Genomic DNA, 22,987 nt, shown 5'->3' on the forward strand with positions numbered 1-22,987 from the left:
TTGCTCTAATTAAAGTATTTGATATCCTTAGCAATGGATGAGTCCAGCAACACCACTAGCCCGCACCTATTAATAGTCCTGGCTTGTGCCCCAGACTCACAGAGAGCAATAACTCTGGGTAATTTTATGAATAATATCATCTCTCTTTCTTTCCCCCCTGCTATGCCTCCAAAGCATGTATATATCAACGCTTTGCTTGCCCCGCCACAGTCTCTAGTAATGAATCACTTCAAAATGCATGAATCCTAGGTCTCTCTCTCTCGTCTTTTTGTTCTCTTTCTCCTTCCAACTAGCTCATTATTTTGAGATAATCTTTGCTCGTGCTTAGTCGGTTTGTCCGTTTGATTGTCTGTTTGTTTGTCCATCTGTCTGTTTGTTCTTCAGACCGTTCTTCTGTTCGTGTTTAACTTCCATGTTTAACCAAAATAACTATAATAATCAATGGCTAATAACTGAATTCAGATAACCATGGTCATGCGGCACAATGCAGAGATTCTTTCAGCTGTCTGCAGCAAATTTCCATTTAATGTGCAATGCAATTAAGTCTAAAGTTCCCCTCAAACACACAGACAGCTTCCAAACACATACAGCAGGCCTACCTTTCCAACGTAGAGCGGTTCTGTGCCAGTGTATTCCTCCACCACAAAGAACTGGTTCCACACCCATCCTCTCTTCACTCTGTCGTGGGACAGGAGCTCTTGCTCCTTAGTTCCACCCATGGCAATGCCACTAGTCCTCGTTGTCTCTGACCATCCACGACCACAGCAATGCAGAAGCCCAAGTGCCACCAACATGCAACAAGCTCCCAGTCTCCAAGAGGGAGCCATTTTGGAAAATCCTGCTCGGCTCTACATGTGACGGGGATTCCCGAAGAGTTGGAGAGTCTGTCAGCCAGTAATGTTGAAATATCTCTGCTAGGACTCTTGAATTAATCCACAAGACGCTTAAGCATTTTATTGTCTTAAATTGTTCCGTCTCAGAATGCAGGGCATGTCATCGCATGCCATGAAATTAGAGAGGCAATCAAATTTGTTTTCCCCCATGCAGATGAAACTTGCAGATTAAACTTTTATTGTTTTAAATATTTCCGTCTCAGAGTGCTGGCTAAATCATCACACGCCATGATATTTGAAAGGCAAACAAATGTTTTTCCATGGGTGTATTAAACTTTTACAAATCATTTTGATCAAACTTTTCCATGTGAATGTCACCACTGGGTTATTTCTGACATACCTCCCCTGTCTGTCTACACTTGATGAACATTTATTTGGGCAAAATAGATGTTTTTTATTAGTATTATTATTACTGTACAATAGGAAACAAAATGTAAGATGTCCAAGACCAGCTTTCCCGTACGCTATCTTGGTAAAACAGTTTCTTGAGATAACGACAGCATTAAAATATTTACCTCAAGTAAGGCATTAAAGGGAGTGGGCGTAATATTGACTAAAAACTCCCTCAGATTTGAAAATTACACTTTTGATCCTTGCATGGTAAAGAAAATCTATATTTCAGATGATAAAACTTTTAACAAGCGAAATGGTATTTCTATAAATTATGCAGACCAATTGGGCGGTAAAACAGGTTTCAAATACTATCAGTTGCCTTGGGTAACTCTTGGGTAACTATGGGAATCAACACATGATTGGAATTGGAATTCTTCTCACTAAAATGCTTAGTTATTATCTCTGACGATATATTGTTACATTCTGACTCATTAGGAGGATTTCAAAGAAAATCTGGGAATTCGTAAACTCTGGCCCTCAGAGGGCTTCCCTCCGGGTAGAGGATTCTAGGGATTTGTGTGATCCAGTTCACATCTTCTGTCACTCAGTTCCAGTGCTGGGGTCCAGGATCCTTCAGGGGACTCCATTGGCCAACAGGATCCTTCAGGGGACTTCATTGGCCAAGATTCTGTTCCAGAATTCTTCTGGATGGTTCAGGCACTGAAGGGGCAAAACCTGTGAAAGTCAAATAAGGAAAATCATTGGTTAACATCATGTTTCCCTGTAAGACAGAGAAGGCATCTATAATTGGTTGGGTTATAAAACGCAGTGTTTTTCATCATACAGATTATGAAGTTGTAAACAGTTGCTATGCATACTGAAAAAAATAAAAAATAAAAATGCCCAAGGCTGACTTCTTGCATTTTTCAAACTAGTATCTGTCTAAAACATAACATCTTTCCATGCCAATTTCTTTTTAGCTCTTTACAACAATAATGAAAATGTTGGTTTTCTACCGATTACCTAGTAGGGGCTGTTTGTGTTCAGAACACCACAGAAAGCCATTTGTATTTGGCATAAAAAACCTGAACAATGTGCTCTAAGCAGAAGAGCGATGGTGCGGTGTACAAGAGAAGACAGAACGCCAGGTGCGTGGATGGGTGGATGGTGAATTAAAAAGGGAAGAGAAGATAAAACACCAGGTGGATGGGAGGATGGTGAATAAAAGAGGTAATGTTGAGATTTTTTTCTTCCCCAGCCACGGCCCCAGGAATCTGCCTGCCTCAGTTCGGTCAACCAAGCGGGCTTAACCCCAGCCAGCTGATTAATTGCATGAGGGAACATTAATTGGATAAAAGTATTAATCAAGTAATTCAATCCATCACAGCAACAACCCCCTAATACTTCAAACAAACATTGCTGAGAGGGGCTGTTGTAGATAAGAGGCAGTGTTGAGGTTGTGATTAATGGGGCTTTGTGAAACCTTCAGATCGGAACAAAAAACGAAAACAGTTAGTGTGTCTGTGATGTCATGACCTCGAGGTAAAGAGATCACACTACCAGCGGCAGGAGGTAGTGGAGGAAAGCCCCCTCAAAAAGGAAATTGGGCAGGATAAGTCTTCCTACGAGCATCGTCACATATGATATGTCATAGAGTGCTGGCCTAATTTTGATTACATTTGAGTTAATGATATGTCATAGAGATGCCATAGAGATCCGACATTAGAAAAATTGCCCACCTGCATGAAACTTGCATGATAATTTCCATAATGCATTGTTCAGGTCTTTTTTTTTTTTTAGATTAGTTAAAAAGCAGTAAAATATTTCACGTATATTGATCAGTGATGACTTTTGGTACACATGCTCATGGAGTCTCGTTAACCCATACAATATCTCAGTCACCACTGGAGGAGTTTGACTAAACTTGGTTGGATGATGCATCTTATAGATCCAGCATTTACAAAATGACGTTGATTGTCCAGGAGGTTATACGGTCATTTGTGGGGAACAACAAATTGACTGATAGACTGTTTTACTCTGCCTCAGTGCTTGATGAGTGAAGCTATCAAATCTGGCAGGCCAGGTGCACAAGCCAGTGTTTGCTTTGTTCATGAATAATAATTCATATTCAGACTTTGGTCAAAGCAAACAAGCATGAATGTGCATTTGAGCTTTTTGGATAAGGCCAAAGAATATGAAGAAGTTCCACCACATTACGCTGTTGGATGCACTTCAGGTATGGAACGTTCCGACTCTGACCTCAAGCATTCCATTCATTTTTTTCACGTCCTCAGCTGTGAAATGCTGTGTTCTGACAGCTTTGTTTTCAATTTTAGTGAGTAACAGTATCACTAAGTCTTGCATTTATTATTTTGATGTTAAAAGGTTATGACATCTGTGACATTTAGGGGGAGCGCAGGCAGTGATGACTCAACTCACAATTCAAAATGACTTCTTGATCCATCTGAAAAACCCTGACATCTCATTTGAAGTAAACAGAATAATGACCCATTTACACACCCAAACTCAAAGAACAAAACAGCACTTGATGTTTGTATTTGAAATAAAAGAATAGAAACATTCATCTTTATTTTTTTAAAATTTTTATCATCCATATTGAACATATGGCGAAATATCCTCTCCTACTAGTCTCCTACTCAACTTCAATTGATCCAGAATATAATTTTTCATGTCCCCAGTTAGACTTGTTGTAGCTAAAGAGCTGACTTCAAAGTAAAAGCACATTGTTTATTCCATTTCCGCCTCAAAGGCGAATGGCTAGGGGGAGAAAAAAAACACATATTCATTTATTTTTGCCTATCTACGTTTACCCTGCCCCCCCAACTGTAGATATTTTAACTGTGTGCTTGGCAGTGTGTATATGATTAATTAGAAACCATTTGTATCAAACACTTTTCTGGGTGGAAAAAGGGCTCTGAAGTTGCTCTTTAAACTGAAACATTTCCTCGAATGAAGAAATGCTCAGCATATTAAAACAGCAACCACTTCACCAAATCCCTGTTTTTCCAGTTCATTCTGGGAATCTCATTGAGCGTGTACACATTCACTCTTAATTGGTTCTAAAAAAAAAAAAAAAAAAACACATGATGAAATATTTTGGAGAGGGTGAACGCACGAGAGATAACATCCTCTTATCTCTTAACCTGGCCTACAAGAACGTTGCAGCGGTTTGTGACTAATAGCCAAGGCTAATTAGCACTGCGTCAATTAACCCCCCTTCTGATAACGAGCTGGAAAGATGGCCGACGTGCTACAGTCACAAGGCATCTCGTCCACCCCAAAAGCTAGTGGCAAGCACAGTCATTGGTGACATATTAGGCCGATGGATTGATTCTAAAATGTGGCTGTGCTTCTCATCAGTGGCTGTGCCCAGAGCAGGCCCCCTGACAGCTGGCAAGCGGCACATGACACACTGGAAAACTGATCAGCGTGAACTGATGGGTGTGGGGCCTGTGACGAGGAGACTGCCCTGGCACTCCCCACCTCCCCATCTCTCTCCCTCCCATTCTCCCCATGCCCGTCTCTTCTCTCTCTCTCTCTTCTTCTTCTTCTTCGCCCTCTCTTCTCTCCACCTCCCCATATCTCTCTCTCCCCTCCACTTCTCTCATCTCGCATGTTCCCATTTGGCTAGTAAAAATTGTCCTTCATATTACTTGTGTTGCTGCCATTTTCTGCTTCTCTGTGTCTCCTCTTCTTATTCTCTCTGACTATATCTCTCTGTCTTCCTCCTCCACCTTTCTCTATATCAGTCTCTCATCACTGTTCCTTACCATCTAGCATTTTAACTCACTATACTCTTCGGTCTCTGTCTCTATTTTAGTTAGTTACCTGCATTTTCTAAATTACCTCAATTGGTCCATTTTCCTTTCAGTATCTCTCACAGTAACAGTTCCCATCGTTTTTTGTTTTGGTATTTTTTTTCTATTAAAACTGAAATTATGAAATAGGGGCTATGTTTTGTGACCCCTCTTCAAACCGGACACATTTTCCCTCCTGTGCTTCCATTCTCCGCCCTGACTCTCAACCACTTTTCTTCCATTTCATAATTCAGCTTCGACGCAGCCCTGTAAGTGCAAAAAACAGGAACAATAAATTTTGGTCAAAAATATCTCTCCTTTTTTGGAATTGCCAGGTCTGTTTATTGAAGTATTTTATTCCTTGGCAAAGCCACAAGACAGTTTATCAGAGTACTATATCATGGAATGTCAGAAATGTATGACTGTCTAGACAGAGAAATCCTTGTGGAGTAACATTTCTAAAACATACAGCTCTGTCCCTTTGCCGGGCAGTAAAGATATCTTCTTTTGTTTGAGTCACTTTGTTCGCCTTTCATATTTGTCTCACTATTCCTTATCCAGTCTCTTTAAGGGTATCTCTGTTTTCCTCCACACCGTATGTCTTCATTGAGCTCCTTTCAGTCTTCTCACGTGGATCGTTTTCTTCGGGGGGGGGGGGGGGGGGGGGGGGGGTGGAAGATAAATTGTGGGTACACCATAAAATCCAGCGGGGTGTCGGGGCGAGCATCCCAGTTTGTCGAGATAAGACAAAAGAACTCAAGTGGGTGATCGGCATAAGACTTAAAACCACCGCTATGAACTTAAAACATATTGCCATTTTTAGTTAAGTATTATTTGGTTGTATTTTCATGCATGTTTAAAAGGGAAATCCGGATGTTATTTTCCGTACTGAATAATCTCAATAGGAATTTACAAAATAGTTCATATGGACTAGACACTAAAACAGTCCAAAGAGAAACTATGTGAATATGTTTATTGCATTGTGTTATCTTTTGAATCAACTTTATTTACTTGCTATTTAAAGCGATAACAGATTCTCTTAACAGATCCTGTTGTAATTTCAGGGGACTTCTTCAGTAGTCTAACCTCTCTGTCTGCTTGCTTCCTCTCTCTTTGTTTCTCATTTGCTTTCTACTTTGCAGCCTGCCTCACTGATCTCCGTATTGAAAATACTTTTTAATGAGATTAAGAATTTATCTACCTTTTGTTAAGATTCTTGATACAGTCTTTTAATTGAATTGAGTAAAATGATCCTATTATATTCAGGCTCAATGGAACTCCAGCTACTTCCAACGCCCTTCTATATATATATACAGCTCCGGAAAAAAAGTAAAAAAAAGAGACCACTGCATATTTTTCTTTCCTTTCCAAAAAGTTTGAAAAGGAAAGTTTTGAGTGACGAACCCACAAGCAAAAGGTGCAGTGGTCTCTTGATTTTTTCCAGAGCTGTAAATACATACATACATACATACATACATACATACACAGAATATAAAAAGTCTACACAGCCCTGTTAAAATGCCAGGTCTATAGAAAAATAATGTCAGAACTTTTTCCACCTTTAATGTGACCTATAATGTGAACAATTCAATTGAAAAACAAACTGAAATCTTCGAGGGGTAAAAAAGAAAAAAAATACATTACAATACCAGGCAATTTTGGCATAAAACCTTCAGGAGTCTGTTACAAAACTGAAGATGAAGAGGACGTTCACTTTTCAGCACGACGACTACACAAAGCACACATCCAAATCCACAAAAGCATGGCTTCACCACAAGATTAACATTTTGGAATGGCCCAGACCAGAATCCAATTGAACATATGTGGGGTGATCTGAAGAGGACTGTGCAGAGGAGAGTGGGCAAATATTGCCACATCAAGATGTGCCGTGCTAATAGACTCCTACCCAAAAAGTCTGAGTGCTGTAATAAAATTAAAAGGTGCTTCAACAAAGTATTAGTTTAAGGGTGTGCACACTTAACCAGGTTGTTGTAAGGTTTTTATTTTTCCCCCCCTCAAAGATTTTGGCTGTTTTTCAATTGTTCACATTATCGGTCAAATTGTGGAAAAAGTTCTGACATGATTGATCTTTGTCTCATTCTTTTACATCACAAAAACCAGGCATTTTAACAGGGGTGTGTAGACTTTATATATCCACTGTAACTCCCCAAAACGACACACGTTTTTTTTTACCAGAGAGGTCAGGCTTGCTGAGGCTCGGACATAAAAATAGGGGTCGGGCATAAAGAGTTCAGGGAGAGGTTGAAAAGAAGGGGTGTCCCCTGACATAAGGGATGACTGGCCCATTCCAATGCCAGTAGGGATTTATAAGTGAGCTTCATCAGTTCTCTGTGGCAACTGTCCCTGCTCTGTGTGCCCTATTTGAGCGTTCATATGTGCATTCTGCAATCACTTCACGTTAGTTGGAACCCGAGAAGGGACCGTCACTGTACATTTCTAAGTCTGATAATTGATCAACGGATCTAATTCTGATTGGGATGAATGACAGTGGGAGACACAGAGCCGCTGAGCTACGATGAAAGCACCGAGGAAGGGGTGGCAGACCGTGAAAGGGTTGCTCTCAAGGATTTGGACCGCAAGGTTCTATGTTCTGTCCTGAAGGGAACAACCAGGGGTGCAGTGAAGCTACTCCCGAACAGTCCTTTTATATTTTGTCCTGCACCCACACTCCTATTTTGTGTAGAACACAGCGCATTGAGAGTCATCTAAGTAGTTGTCCAGGTGAGTAACAGTCAATTAGAACACACTGCATCCATTTTTTATTTGACACCCACCTGTTATGGGTACTTGGGTCTGATACTTCTCTTCGAGGAACCTCCTCACCCTGCTCCTAAGCCTGACATTCATATGAACACATATGTAGTAGTTGATGAAGGTTGGCAGATCCAGACTAGGGTGGCAAGAAAAGAAAAATGTAATGTTATGGTTGGAGAATCTTCACACTGTATCCAAAGGTCTTTCCACTATTTACAGGTGTTCAGCTATCCTGTATCATAACCAGAGTCATGGTAATCTGAGGCTGAAAAATAATTATTACTCCAGGGTAAAAAGAGAGATGAAAGACATGTTCAATTAACATCTTCACAGAGGCTACACCTTCACATTTCAAAGTCATTCCACGTTTTATTCATGCATTATCTCGTCCTGTAAAATAAAGTTCCATTTGCACATGCTGTCTGCCTCCGTATCTAGTGTTTCATTAGAAATGTTAGACTTCATGGCAGCTGATTCAGGGCATTTCTTTCCATGTTGTTTATTGTACACAATTAGATGTAGTTCATATATATTGTTGCACACACTTGTCTTTTATTTGGGCATTGCCAAAATTAGGGCCAAAATGTAAACATCAGGGCAAGGAAATGTCTGGTCTATAATTAGCTAACATGCTGTGGAATTATATGAATGTGTTACAATGTCTACCAATTATTTTTTTTTTTACATTTGCTCTCAAATTCCCAATTGTTATGCTGGCTACTTGTTAGTCACAAGATTGTGGTTTATAGGTTGCAGAGGGTGTAATATCTCATCTTAATGTAGATGGCTTGAGAATGTATTTCTAAAATGCATGATGACATCACGATGTCAACCATGTGTTGTTGTGCTAGCTAAGTAGATAGCTGCCTAGCTAGCTACAGTGTTTCTGCACCCAGAAGGGTTTGAAGAAGCTGGGGCAATCCTTTGTAAAACAACAGATCACGATTAAATCCAGTTAGAAAAAGGGACATCCAACCAGCGTGGGGTTTAAGCCTTAAGTCTTAAGGCACATTCCCTTCATTAAGAGCGTTCTGAGCCACTAGATGAAAGAACCATTTACAAACTCTCTAGTCTGGGCAGAAGACTAGAATTAAGGAAGCTGGTGTCAGTAAAATTGATGACAGATGGGCTGGTCCATAAGTCCATTGGTCTTGTCTAACTTGTTTTGTGTGTGTGTATATGCATGCAAAGATAATTGTTATATAGCTAAAATGGGGGCCAAAAGAAAAGAACCGGGACAATATGGTGGCCCTCGAGGGAAATAATTGGCCATAGTGTCAGAAATGCTAGGGGAGATTTTTTGTCCCCTGGAGCGAGGTTTGCCACGCTAAATAATAATGAGCGAGCAGGTTTGCCATGCTAAATAATAATGAGCAAGCAGGTTCCTTCAAGCATGTGTCTGACCGCTGAGCTGGGTCTGATTATCGCTGCAGCTTCCCACATCTCTCTTATAACAACGTGTCATGTCAGAAGGGGGCCGGAAATGCAGACGGATTTCATTAGAATCCAAAGGGGAGGGGTTTGGGGCTAGCAGCCTCAGGATACCCCGCCCCCACCTTACCACCCACCTCCCAACCAGTGTTTTTAAAATCGTGGTTTGATGTGTTCACCGATCATGCATCTGCTAAACATTGCCCCTGCACCCCGCCCCCCCAGCCCTTCCTTATCCTGCGGGTTGAACCCCCACCCCCCCCACATCTCGTATCAGATGGATGAAAGCAGTCATCAAAGCAGGACCCATAAGGATTTCAGACAGTCTGCTTATTTAAGGGAGCCCCGTCGCCCGAGTCAAATCCCCTTTCCCGAGCTTATTAAAAAAAGGCTACTTTGTCATCTCCAATCCTAATTTGTCACAGTTGCTTGGGTTCTGTGGCCCCAGCGCCATGTCGAGGACAAAAAGAAACACAAAAGATTGAAATACCGAAAAAGAAACACATTGCTTTGCCCGTGAAATGTTTGTGTGGCGGTTCTTTATCTGACACTGAAATGAATTGAATGGACAATGGTTAGATACAGGGATGGATGGCTAGACAGATGGAGGGAGGGAGGGATCGAGGGATGGATCGAGGGATGGATAGATGGGATGGTCAGATAGATGGAGGGATAGAGGGATGGATGGACAGATAGATGGAGGGATGGAGGGATGGATGGACAGATAGATGGAGGGATGGAGGGATGGATGGAGGGAGGGAGTGAGGGATGGACAATGGTTAGATGCAGGGATGATGGCTAGAAAGATGGATGGATGGAGGGATGGATGGATGGATGGAGGGAGGGACAATGGTTAGATGCAGGGATGATGGCTAGAAAGATGGATGGGTGAAGGGATGGAGGGATGGATAGATAGATGGAGGGAGGGAGGGAGGGACAATGGTTAGATGCAGGGATGGATGGCTAAACAGATGGATCGGTGGAGGGATGGATGGACAGATGGAGGGTTGGATGGATGGAGGGCAGAGAAAGAGTGTGTTCCGAGTTCAGATGGATAGAACTCATGTGAAATAATTTGATACTGTTTTAGGTCAATTTAAGTAATGAAACTGGAAAAGGAATTGAATTGCGTTTGGGTAAAACAGGTTTGCCTAGGCAGCCAATGCCTTCCTATCATATCACATCAAAGAGTAATCCCACCCCCTGATGAAAAAAGTAAAATAACTTGCTTTCCTTTCGTGAAATGATCCTTTCACTGTGATCCCTCACTAACAGAGACTTCCTATAACTAAGACTGGCGTCTGTCCACCCAGCTATGAAGACTAAATGCACTTGTAAAAATGCATTGCAGATTGGTAACGACAAAACAGGACGCAATAGTATAGCCCTATCCACCAGGACAAGACAGTATTCGCTAAAAGCACCATCTCGGACCATCATACCATACATTGGTTTTTAAATCTCTTACACACCAAAATTGGGTAATTTAATAATATTGAACATAGTCTCAGTGCTCTATAAAGAAGAACACTCTGAATATGAGAAAATATCTCATTATGCATTCAAAGCATCTCCAGACACCATGAATGAATAACGAAAACCCCTCGGATGTTGTGATAATCCAGACAATTTGCTACACCCAGACAGCAATGCTCCAGCGACTGTTATTGCTTGGAACCTTCACCTTGTGAAAGGCATCCTGCATCCAAAAGACCCCGGCGTTCCATTGGAAAGTCAATGACATGCAGCTGGCCCGAGACCTGAGAGTAGAATCAGCACTGACATACGGTAGTCTGGAAGAACTGTCCAAAAAAACACTGCTGGCTCATTTGAGACCCTGTGTTTACTTTATAATACATAACAAGAGGTGACATATATTGTCAAAGCCTGGCTAAAACTACTTGCCTAATTACACTAATTGCTTCTTTCTCATGCACTCCCCCCGTCCGTCTGTCCGTACCCCCCCCCCACCCCCCCCCCCCCCCCCCCACCCCCGTCACCTCCTCTCGCTGCCTTCCTCACCCCAGTACAGGGACAGCTATTCAAAGCGCTTCAACATCTGCACTCAGCACGCAGGGGCTTTTTGAAGAGGCATCCCTCACTCACCTCTTCTCTGAGGCTCTCTCCCTTTATCAGCCCCTCCGTCTTTTCGTACAAAAAAAAAAGAAATCTCCCACTCTGTCCTTCTACGACCCCATCACGTTTAGTTTTGCCTCATTGCTCCTCACGCTCTCCCTCTCTCGCCCTCTCCTAACACTTTCTCTCCATGCCTCTTCCTACTCTCTCTACCCATTTACCCCGTCTCTCTCCCTCAGTATGTCGGTCTTCCCCTACTGACAGGCCCCTGACTGCTTGCTGCAGGCGCCTCACAGCCCACCACCGCGACGCAGGCATACACATCCCGCCCGCTCTGCCTGCCGCACGATTGCCCCCGATCGCCCGTCTCCCGCGCGGCCTCTGGACTGGAACCCCCGGCTTTGGCCAATGATTAGGGTCCGCGAGAGAGCAGCGGGAGCTGTGGGAGCTGGGAGCTCCGGGGGCCAGCCTCAACCCCCCCCCCGCCCCCCAAGGCAGATCGCTCGCCGGCGCTGACGGGCCCGGGAGGGCCCAGGCAGCTGGCAGCTGTCAGAACACATGGGTATGGGAAAGCAGAAAAGCATGGGTGTCTGCCAGCATCACCACGGCCGCCTTAAGCAACTGGTCCGGAGTCGGTTCCGGTGCTCAGCTGGTCAGCTCATAAGAGGTCAGGATTTGGGACAGGGGTCTGACAGAGCTATGCCTAAATCTGGAGTGAAGGGGCAGAGGGTGTGCGGAACGGGTCACTCCTGGCCGGGATGAGGTCTGAAGACCCAGAGCTGTGCTTCACAAAGTCCTTTCCGAGATTGGGCAAAAAAACTAAAATAAGAAAAAAATGCACGTCTTTGAATTGTAGAACTACTGAAGGGATGTTCACTGATCTTTGTAGTCACAAAGGAACGAGCAAAAGAAAACGGGAAGTATAATTTTTCTTCCGTCAGCAGCAAATATTTTAGAGTGATGTACATACCAACAATTCAAAAGCAATATATTGTTGTTGTTGTTTTTAACAAAAATAACATTGAGATTTTTTTTTACTTCAGGCTATTATCTAGCAATATCTAGGTAAACGTTAGCTTACTGTCTAGCTTGGCTAACGAACTAGCAACTCCAGAGCCAAAAACGTCATCCTCCTTTGTCCATTCTCAACAACGTCATTTAACTGAAGAACTACGTTGGTGTGTATTTTTTCTTGCTACGACATTCCATATCATGTACTTTCTCTAAAAAGTTTCAGACATGAAAACATGGGGACATACTGTACATATGGTGTTGAATGTTCCTGTATATATATATATATATATATATACACACACACATACACACACACAGGAATGTTCAACACCAGGCAACAGGTGAATGGCCAATGACACCTAGCCAGTAACTGACAAAGCTACAAAAAGCTCCATCGCATCAGTGTGTGAAGACGAGGTAGTCCCGAACGGCATTCAACTTTCTCGCTGTCTCGGAAGAAAAGCAACACCTTAGCTCTGATTTAAACGCTTCATCATCAATCCCATTGTGGACCATTTCTCTCCAATGTGCCTCAACGTCCAAGGTTTAGCCCTGCTACCTCACTCAGCACAGTCCATTTTTCCTGTGTCGGCCTCACAGTAGGAGCGCTTTCATCCTGCCTCCCATCCGGGGACCAAGGCGCTGAGCACTCAGCCATACGATTCCCATTAGACCGGGCTGCGGCCGGAAAGGGCCGGTCACCAAGTGTGTGCGTGTGTGCGTGTGCGTATATATGAAGGAATGTTTCCCCCCAACCTCCCAATCTGACAGAGCTATCTGCCACCTCAAAGCCCACAGCCCAGGTAACCATTAGATTGCATAAGACCATGGAAGAAAAGGCAGCCCTAACCCGACAGTAGTATGGCTGTGATATCGGCCCGGCTGGAAATACTGAGTGAAGAGTCGGATGACATCTGTATTACTCTAGATAAAGAAAACTATTAAAAAAAATCTCATTTTGACATTCAGACCAATGAACCTACAATTTTGAAAAATGTCAACCCTGTTCAACAATGTCGAGTACCCATAGCCCATTTTATGGTTCAGCGCATACTGTACAGGCGACAATGAGGCTATTTCGGTTGTCTTGAAGAGTTGCCCTCCCCATGATACGCTATGTACAATTTCTGTTTTATGAATTTAACGGCTGGCTACGTGTGGTCCGCGGAATCATTCAAGATACCCTTTAGAAAATAAAGAGGTTTCAGAAGTTTTCAGAAAATTGGCAACGGAGTCTTCTGTCCTCATGGGGAAACTAGCTCCAACGCTGGGTTGCCAGAACAGAGGAGAGGTTTGACTGGGCTGAGGGGGTGTTGCTTTCACAAAACGGCGAATTAGCAAGGGGACCAGAAGGGGCTTGGGAAGTGAGGGTTTGATCTTAACTTGAAGATGGGGGGGTGCTCCCCTTGATCCCACTCAGGGCCAGTTCAAGGCTTAAGCAATATAAGCGGTCGCTTAGGGCCTCCGACTGCATGGGAGCCCCGGCTGCTAGAGAATGCTAGGGGAGGGGCCCCAAAATAAAATGTTGCTTAGGGCCCCCAAAACTCTAGAGCCGGCCCTGCTCCCTCTGTAGTCAATGTAGGCAAGCACTGGTCTTGTAGCAACAAGCTGCATAGCCTATTTCATATTAATTATCTCCACCATTCTGGTATCGCAAGCGCAGTGCTCTACCAACTCAGCCACAGAGCTAAAGATGAAACTTGGATCAGAGCATATCAGGACACTGCGGCTGATTTCACAAGTAAGCTTTCATCATCACAAAACACGCCTCCTCGTCTTCCCAGTGGAGAGAACCTGTTTGCAAAATCAATAGTTGGCTTGCTGACCACCCAGTGCAAACTAAAAACTCTCACTCCACCATTAAACAATACTACAACAGCCCTTTACAAGGGATTTTTTTTTCCTGCGCTGCCTCTTCAAGCCCTATAAATATTTTGACAATCCCAACCCCAATTCTAACAAGCCTCCAGGGAATGCAAGGGGATGAGATGCAGAGACTGCAGCCCCGCAATGCGAGGCAGCTGGGGAAAACCCCCCCATTCACCACAGCCTCCTTGGAGGGACGCTCGCAGAGATCTACATGGCAAGATAAATAGTGAAGCCCCCCAAAAAATATGAAGTCACGAGGAGGCAGTTATTACTGAGTACAACACGGATTCCATTTGTTCCCCGACAACTTTCATGGGAGGCTGACAAAGTCGGAAGCAGTCATTAGAACGGATTGTCAACTTGTCAGACACCACAAACTCGCACGGCAAACAAATATGCGACATGAATCGGCTTCCGCCCTTTAGGTGTTGCGTCTCTGGGGCTGTATGTATTGCATGCATGGCCTCCACAGTGCAATATTGTCTACGTGGAAACAGTACTTCCGACTACACGGCGCCTGTTGAAAAAGTGAGCACTATGTAGGGAATGGGCTGTTGTCTGGGCAACAGAGATTAGAGATCCTTGATCGAACGCAGAAGATACTTCAGAACAGTGTGGCGTTCAATCTTCTTCAGCGGAGACGACATTATTGAGGTGGGTAATTTCTTAGGGGCCCCCACCTCACCCCTCACCCCACCACAAATCTTACATTTTGTAAAAATCTACAGCAGGTCAATATCAACAACTAACCTCAAATGGAAAATGTCCTGAAATTAATAATTATATTAATAGTGATGTCCTTTCAATTTAATATGTTACCCCATTACCCCAGTAAACCAACAAGGGCCGCCAAACCTGAATACCACTAGTATCAGTTAACATCAAGCCCTGCCCCATCATACAGTTGGCAAATGCAGTGTGATAACGGCAGGGTAGCAGTATCTATAAATACTACACCGCTCCCGAAACGGTCTTTCTAATCCGGGAATCATTCATACCTGGGGAACTAGATGAGTTCATAAACCGATGGACAAACTAGTCATACTGTGACCTCTGAGAGTGAGGTGAGGCCTTCTTACGTTGCAGGTAAGATACTGCACGTCCCAGATCTAAGGTGATGTATGTTGTTACTAACGTGTGTTGTCATTTCGATGGTGTTACTAGCACGCTCTATGATGTTGGCTGATAGATGTTCAGCAAACATGTTGTCAGTTGTATGTTTTTAGCTATGTGGAAGGTGGCATCTTATGTTGTATGTTGTAAGTAGGATGTTGAATGTTGTTCATCGTATGTTGCACGTTGTTAGTAGGATGTTGCACGTTGTTAGTAGGATGTTGCACGTTGTTAGTAGGATGTTGCACGTTGTTAGTAGTGTCTTGTATGTTGTTAATAGTATGTTGTACATTGTTAGTAGGATGTTGTACGTTGTTTGTTGTATGTTGTTAGTAGGATGTTGTATGTTGTATGTGTTATGTAATTACTTGTATGTTGTAGGTCATATGTTGTTAGTTGTATGTGGTATGATAGTACTAGTATATAGTAGGTCATATGTTGTTAGTTGTATGTTGTATATAGTTAGAGCATTCAGTAAGTCTTCATAGCACTACATGGAGGTTTCACTAAATATGAAGGTATATACAGTAACATACCATTACTCCAGCCATTGTACAGCATGATATTTATTTAATACATTTTTTAAGAATCTGTACAGGTGTCAGGATCCACCATGTAATCCACCATGTATTGTTTTTGTTAAACCTTTTTTTAAACTCAGTAATCTCAATAGAGTTCAGAGGCACACGTCTCTTTCCTGTTCATTCCCATTGAATTAGTATTACTCATCCCACACACACACACACACACACACCTTCTAATGTCACTCAACTCTGTCCGAAACATGATTGACAGGCCCATTACACAAGTTGCCATTACGATATTGGCTAATCAATCTATACACTGCATTCCCTCCAGGCGAAAAAAAAGCCAATCTTTCTCGTGAAATGACAATGACATCTGAGCAGTGATTCAAAGGAGGAGAACTGCAAGATTTCAATTGGCCAAGTGGTGGATTGTACATAATTGAGAGTAATCTACATAGAGAGGTGTTTGACAAAGGTTTTTGTGTTTTTTAATGATGCATCCTTAATATTTATAATGTTGCATGCTCTTTCTTTGACTCCCTTCTGAAGAAAATAAAACAATAAATAGTAATAACATTAATTGCTACAAAAAAACTCCAGTGAATCTCCAGAGCACAGAGCCAATCCATTTCCGCTGGAAGAACTCCTGTTGCACCACTGTTCTGATACCGAAGAAGAGATGAATCTGCCCTTTGGCCCTTCGGTCAGATCCCTCTAGCCGGCTTTCAAAGCTGACTGAGTAGGTACACAGATATTCTTTATCCCAGCTGAGCATACTGTAGGGAACAGCAACACTGCACTGGCCGTGCGAGGTCTGGAATCCCTACCAATGATTCTTTATTTTCTAGAATATCACTCGCGCTCATAAAATCAGACCCAGGCACAGAGGTTTATGGGTAGACTCACTGACCCCTGAACCTACCATGGGAGCCCTGATTCCCTGAATCAAGGACAGACCCAGAGCTCCCGCCGAGCCCTTCCCAGAAAATTGTCTGACACAGAAGTATATAGACATATTTAACACACCACTACCGTACCTTTACTATCACATAAAAGGTAACAAATATTCATCAGGCGCACAAAAACATGTGCAAATGATTAGAAAATCATTAGGGACTAACGTTCGGTTACTCAGAAAAATTGGCCTGATTTGGCCTTCACCATATGGGTGTGTGATAACACATCATGACTAGATCAAAAGCGCTATCAGAGGACCACAGAAGAAAGGTTATTGATGCCCATGAGTCAGCGAAGGAGCTACAAAGCTAATTTCCACCAATTCAACGTACATCATTCCACTGTCTGGTTGACCATTTACAAATGGAGAAGTTTCAGACCAACGGCAACCTACAAAGGGCATATCATCCCACCAAATTCAGGCCAAGAGCTGACTTGAAGATGCTCATAGACCACACAAACTTGACCTACATTGGAGGTCAGCAAGTAAGAAGACCGCTCTCAAAAAAAAGAATATCAAGACATGGCTGATTGTTCCAGACCAAAACTACTGGAATAATGTACTCTGGACAGATGAGTCAAAGGTGGAGTTGTTTTCCTGTAATGCTAGATAATTAACACTTTGAAACACAGCCTTTGAAGAGAAGAACCTCATGCCAATCGTAAAGCATAGAGGTGGCAGCAGTATGGTTTGGGGATACTTTACTGTGTCAGGGCCTGGCCAACTTACCATCATTGAGATAACCATGATTTCTATATCATATCAGAGAATTATTGAAAGCAATGTGAGGCCATCTGTGGAAAAAGTCGTTAAACATGGATCTTGCAACAGTCCAATGATCCAAGAAAGGCTACAATATTTTTTTTTCGAAAACAAGAAACAGAGGGTTATGGAATGGCTGAGTTAAAGCCCCGATCTACATCCTATTGAAATCTTGTGGGGGGACTTGAAGCAGGCCATGCATGTAAGACCGCCCTCAAACATGACACACTTGAAGAACTATTTTGAAGAAGAGAGGGCATAAATTCCTCCCAGTCGATGTAAGAGACTGATTATTACAGGAAATGGCTACATAGTTATTTCAGGCAAAATGGGATACAACAGCTATTAAAGCAGGAAGCTGTTTTGTTTTTGTACTATGAAAATGTTTTTCTGTTAAAATATTACATATCTGTTAAATATTTGCTGAGTGTAATTTTTCAATGTTATTTGTTAGAAGTATATTCACTTGTAGTTTTCACTCTGCTCTGCTCTAGGCTGAAACATCCATCTGAAACTTGATAGCTGGATTTAGCTTGGTATGGTATAGTGTATGTTGTACAGCTGTAGGCTAAGAACAAATCCAATATTTTAGTAAGGATTTTATTTTGTGAAAACTCATATGAAAGTATGGCAAAAACCAATTCCCTGCATGTTAAAACTGAGGAAACATATATTTAAATATTGAGCAAACAATATCCTAATTGGAATATTCAACACTGTACTATGTCCTTCTAAATTCAAAACAGGAGTTCTGTTTTCCTTTTTGGTCATGATTATCTTCTGTTATCTTCTGTATTTGTTATGTATTCACAACAACAACAAAAAAAAGAAATTTTAAGTAAACAAGAAAAAAAAAACAGTAAATTACTTCTCTGAGATGACCTGGTTCATAATGTGTGATGCCCTCTAACAAGCCTGCTCTCAGTATAAGAAAATATAAACTTAGTTCGCCAAGTTTCAGTCCAGAGCTTGTATAACCTAAACACAAAAACAAGCAATTAGGATGTCTCCAAATTATTAGGAGGTCATGTGATGGTTGTTTATTAACTAGCTTAGCAATTTTTGAGTTTCAAAAGGTAGGCATGCATTGAGTTTCATTCGGTCAGTTTTAGGAAAATGCTATTTAGTCACATTAAGATAAGAGGGGCTGTCAAAGCAGTGTCATGCAGGAGAGGAAAAGAATGCACTCCCATCATAAGGAGAACACCGAAGTGTCAACATTCATGTTCCACTGCACACATTCAAAAGGAAATAGCCAACACAATAACGCAGCCTAAGCCACTGCCGCTCTGACGTCAGTGTACCCAGACAGAATTGCCTTAATTTCATGCGGAAAACAAAGATGTGACATGTCAGCGAGGGGTACATAGGAGAGCACAGACTACCGTGTCGAGCAGAGAACAATTACAGTCCAAGTAGTTGCTTTCCAACTCCCTCCCTAAATTTGTCTTAATTATCAGGCAAATATTCTCCCCCTTCTGCTTCATTAGCTACTTTGTTGAGCAGTTAGCTGTGTCAAAGAGAAGACAGAGGGATGTGAGAGTGGAGAACTGAGAGGAGGAAAATATTATAAATAGTCTCTAGCCCCTGCCTTCAGTCTCAGATCAAGCACCCGCATTAGCTCTAAGGAAAGAGTGTCTGCAGCCTTTACAACTCAAAGTCTGCCAGTCTGACAGACCAAGGCCAAGATCAAACAAGGTCAAAGGCATCCCCGGTACTGGTACATTTAAAGGGTCGACAAGAAGGAAAGACAGAGCGATGTCAGGCTTTGTTAGCTGACATGAAACAGGTGTGCCTCTAACTTAAGACAGGATAAATCTCTATATTACAAATCTGATGAATCATTTCTTGAAACCCAGAAGTGGCCTTACCAGTGTCGAATGAAAGACTGAGCTCAGAGTTTGTTTACTCAGATGAATCGAGATCTTTTTACTCTTTCATGCCATTTCTTCTGTCTCTGTCTCTCTCATATATATCATATATACATATACATATACATATTACGTATACATGTAGTATGGACATGACCATTATAGCACTATATAATGCATTTCTCTGGAAAAAATGAAGTGACCACTCAAAGAGCTAATTTTTCTTAAATCAGCATCTCTACATGTATGGCAGCCATTCCATTACAGTGAGGTACTGATTAGGAGATTACCTGAACCAAATCAAATTTAATGAGGAAAAGTACAAAATTCACTGCTGTGGTCATCACTATCCTCTTACAATAGGACCAGCTGGATGGCAAAAAAACAGTGCAAGTAGTACCTCAAAGGTAATTTGAATAACAAAATAACTATTCAGCATGACAAAGGAGTTGAAAAGAAAAGCTTTGAGTGCGGGATCAATTATGGCTTTACTGGCAGAGGAATACAGTGAGCGTCAGGTTGCTTCCATCCTGAAAATTTCAAAGATGGCTGTTCATAAGAACAAGGTCAAGCAACAGACATTGGGGACAACAAAGCTACAGAATGGCAAACGGCGAAAATGACTGTCCACTGACCGAGATGACCGTTAACTCATTCGAATGTCACTCAACAACCGTAGGATGACATCAAGTGACCTACAAAAAGAATGACAAACGGCACCTGGGGTGAAGTGCACACCGAGGACAGTGCGAAACAGGCTCCTAGGGGCAGGGCTGAAGTCGTGCAAAGCTAGAAAAAAGCCCTTCATCAATGAGAGGCAAAGAAGAGCCAGGCTGAAGTTTACAAAAGACCATAAGGATTGGACCGTAGAGAAATGGAGTAAGGTCATCTCTGACGAGTCACATTTTCAGCTTTTCCCAACACCTTGTCATCTAATGGTTAGATGGAGACCTGGAGAGGCCTACAAGCCACAGTGTCTCGCACCCACTGTGAAATTTGGTGGAGGATCGGTGATGATCTGGGGATGCTTCAGTAAGGCTGGAATTGGGCAGATTTGTCTTTGTGAAAGACACATGAATCAAGCCAAGTACAAGGTTATCCTGGAAGAACACATGCTTCCTTGTGCTCTGACAATGTTCCCCAACTCTGAGAATAGTTTTTTTCCAGAATTGTATATATATATATATATATATATATATATATATATATATATATATATATATATATATATATATATATATATATATATATATATATACACACAGCCCACAACGGAAACAGCAGGCAGCTTCCGGAAATCTTCCAGAAGCAGCCGGTTGCGCCAGCCCCGCCCCTACACACCTGGCTCCTCATGGGACCTGGTCAGGGGAGGCAGTTAATGGCTCCCAGAAGCAGCATGGGGCTGAGGCCAGGATTAGTCACAACCACCAGCACCCAATCCTCCCAAACCCTCCCTGCGAGGCTGCCCCAGACTCGACACTGCCCCAGACTCGACACTGCCCCAGACTCGACACTGCCCCAGACTCGACACTGCCCCAGACTCGACACTGCCCCAGACTCGAGGCTGCCCCAGACTCGAGGCTGCCCCAGACTCGACACTGCCTCCACTTATTATTATTAGTTTTTTTATTTCTCTCAAACCAGCTCCGTTTGCACTTTATATTCATAAAATGCCCCCCAGGGCCCTGAACACATCCTCTGTGTCCACTCCCTGGGTCTACACCCAATATATATATATATATATATATATATATATATATATATATATAAAAAATATGATATATTATTGGGTGAAGACCCAGGGAATGGACACTATATTATATATATATATATATATATATATATATATATATATTTTAACGGGTATTTTATATACAGCTCCGGAAAGAAATTAAGAGACCACTGCACCTTTCTCTTTCCTTTCCTTGAAAAGGAAGGTTTTGAGTGAGGAACAGAAGGGTTTAAATTAAGAGACCACTGCAAATTGAACGCTTCTGTTCCTCACTCAAAACGTTCCTTTTCAACTTTTTTGGAAAGGAAAGAAAAAGGTGCAGTGGTCTCTTAATTTTTTCCAGAGCTGTGTATATATATATATATATATATATATATATATATATATATATATATATATATATATATATATATATATATATATATATAAACGGGCCTCATATATACAGTCGTATGAAAACGTTTGGGCACCCCTGACAATTTCCATGATTTTCATTTATAAATAATTGGTTGTTTGGATCAGCAATTTCATTTTGATCTATCAAATAACTGATGGACACAGTTATATTTCAGTAGTGAAATTAGGTTTATTGGATGAACAGAAAATGTGCAATATGCATCAAAATGAAATTAGACAGGTGCATAAATTTGGGCATCCCAACTGAAAAATCACATCAATATTTAGTAGAGCCTCCTTTTGCAAAAATAACAGCCTCTAGACACTTCCTATAGCCTATAATGAGTGTCTGATTCTGGATGAAAGTATTTTGGACCATTCCTCCTCACAAAACATCTGCAGTTCATTTAGGTTTGATGGTTGCCGAGCATGGATAGCCTGCTTCAAATCATCCCACAGATTCTCAATGATATTCAGGTCTGGGGACTGGGATGGCCATTCCAGAACATTGTACTTGTTCCTCTGCATAAATGCCCGGGTAGATTTTGAGCAGTGTTTTGGGTCGTTGTCTTGTTGAAATATCCAGCCCCGGCGTAACGTCAACTTTGTGACTGATTCTTCAACATTATTCTCAAGAATCTGTTGATATTGAGTGGAATCCATGCAACCCTCAACTTTAACAAGATTCCCAGTACCGTTACTGGCTACACAGCCCCACAGCATGATGGAACCTCCATCAAGTTTTACTGTGGGTATCAAGTGTTTTTCTTGGAACGTTGTGTTCTTTTGCCGCCATGCATAAAGCCCCTTGTTATGACCAAATAACTAAATCTTTGTTTCATCAGTCCACAGCACCTTATTCCAAAATGAAGAAGCTGGCTTGTCCAAATGTGCGTTTGCATACCTCAAGCGACTCTGTTTGTGGCGTGTGTGCAGAAAAGGCTTCTTCCGCATCACTCTCCCGTACAGCTTCTCCTTGTGCAAAGTGCACTGAATTGTTGAACGATGCACAGTGACACCATCTGCAGCAAGATGATATTGTAGGTCTTTGGAGGTGGTCTGTGGGCTGTTTTTGACCGTTCTCACCATCCTTCGCCTTTGCCTCTCCGATATTTTACTTGGCCTGCCACTTCTGGCCTTAACAAGAACTGTGCCTGTGGTCTTCCATTTCCTCACTATGTTCCTCACAGTGGACACTGACAGCTTAAATCTCTGCAATAGGTTTTTGTAGCCTTCCCCTAAACCATAATGTTGAATAATCTTTGTTTTCAGGTCATTTGAGAGTTGTTTTGAGGCCCCCATGTTGCCACGCTTCAGAGGAGAGTCAAAGAGAACAACAACTTGCAATTGGCAAATCAGTGCAAAGTAGTTACAGGTATTCAAATCAACAAAATGACAAGGTTGCCCAAATTTCTGCAT

The 22,987-nt window shown here is 42.2% G+C and overlaps 1 protein-coding gene across 3 annotated transcripts in view; it reads right to left on the minus strand.

Moving 5' to 3' along the window:
• Nucleotides 1-22,987, minus strand: part of LOC105016715 (cadherin-22) — a 163,605-nt gene that overhangs the window by 79,522 nt on the left and 61,096 nt on the right. For 2 of the 3 annotated variants that reach the window (XM_010880735.3, XM_020055180.2), the window contains exon 2: nucleotides 600-1,961. In XM_010880735.3, the coding sequence (XP_010879037.2) occupies nucleotides 600-827 (228 nt within the window). In that variant the 5' untranslated portion in view covers nucleotides 828-1,961. Of the gene's footprint in view, nucleotides 1-599; nucleotides 1,962-7,839; nucleotides 7,956-22,987 lie in introns of all 3 variants that reach the window. The other variant, XM_020055179.2, reaches the window with a different exon arrangement.

The sequence above is a fragment of the Esox lucius genome, chromosome 17 (genome assembly GCF_011004845.1).
Source record: "Esox lucius isolate fEsoLuc1 chromosome 17, fEsoLuc1.pri, whole genome shotgun sequence".
In the NCBI taxonomy this organism is placed as follows: domain Eukaryota; kingdom Metazoa; phylum Chordata; class Actinopteri; order Esociformes; family Esocidae; genus Esox; species Esox lucius.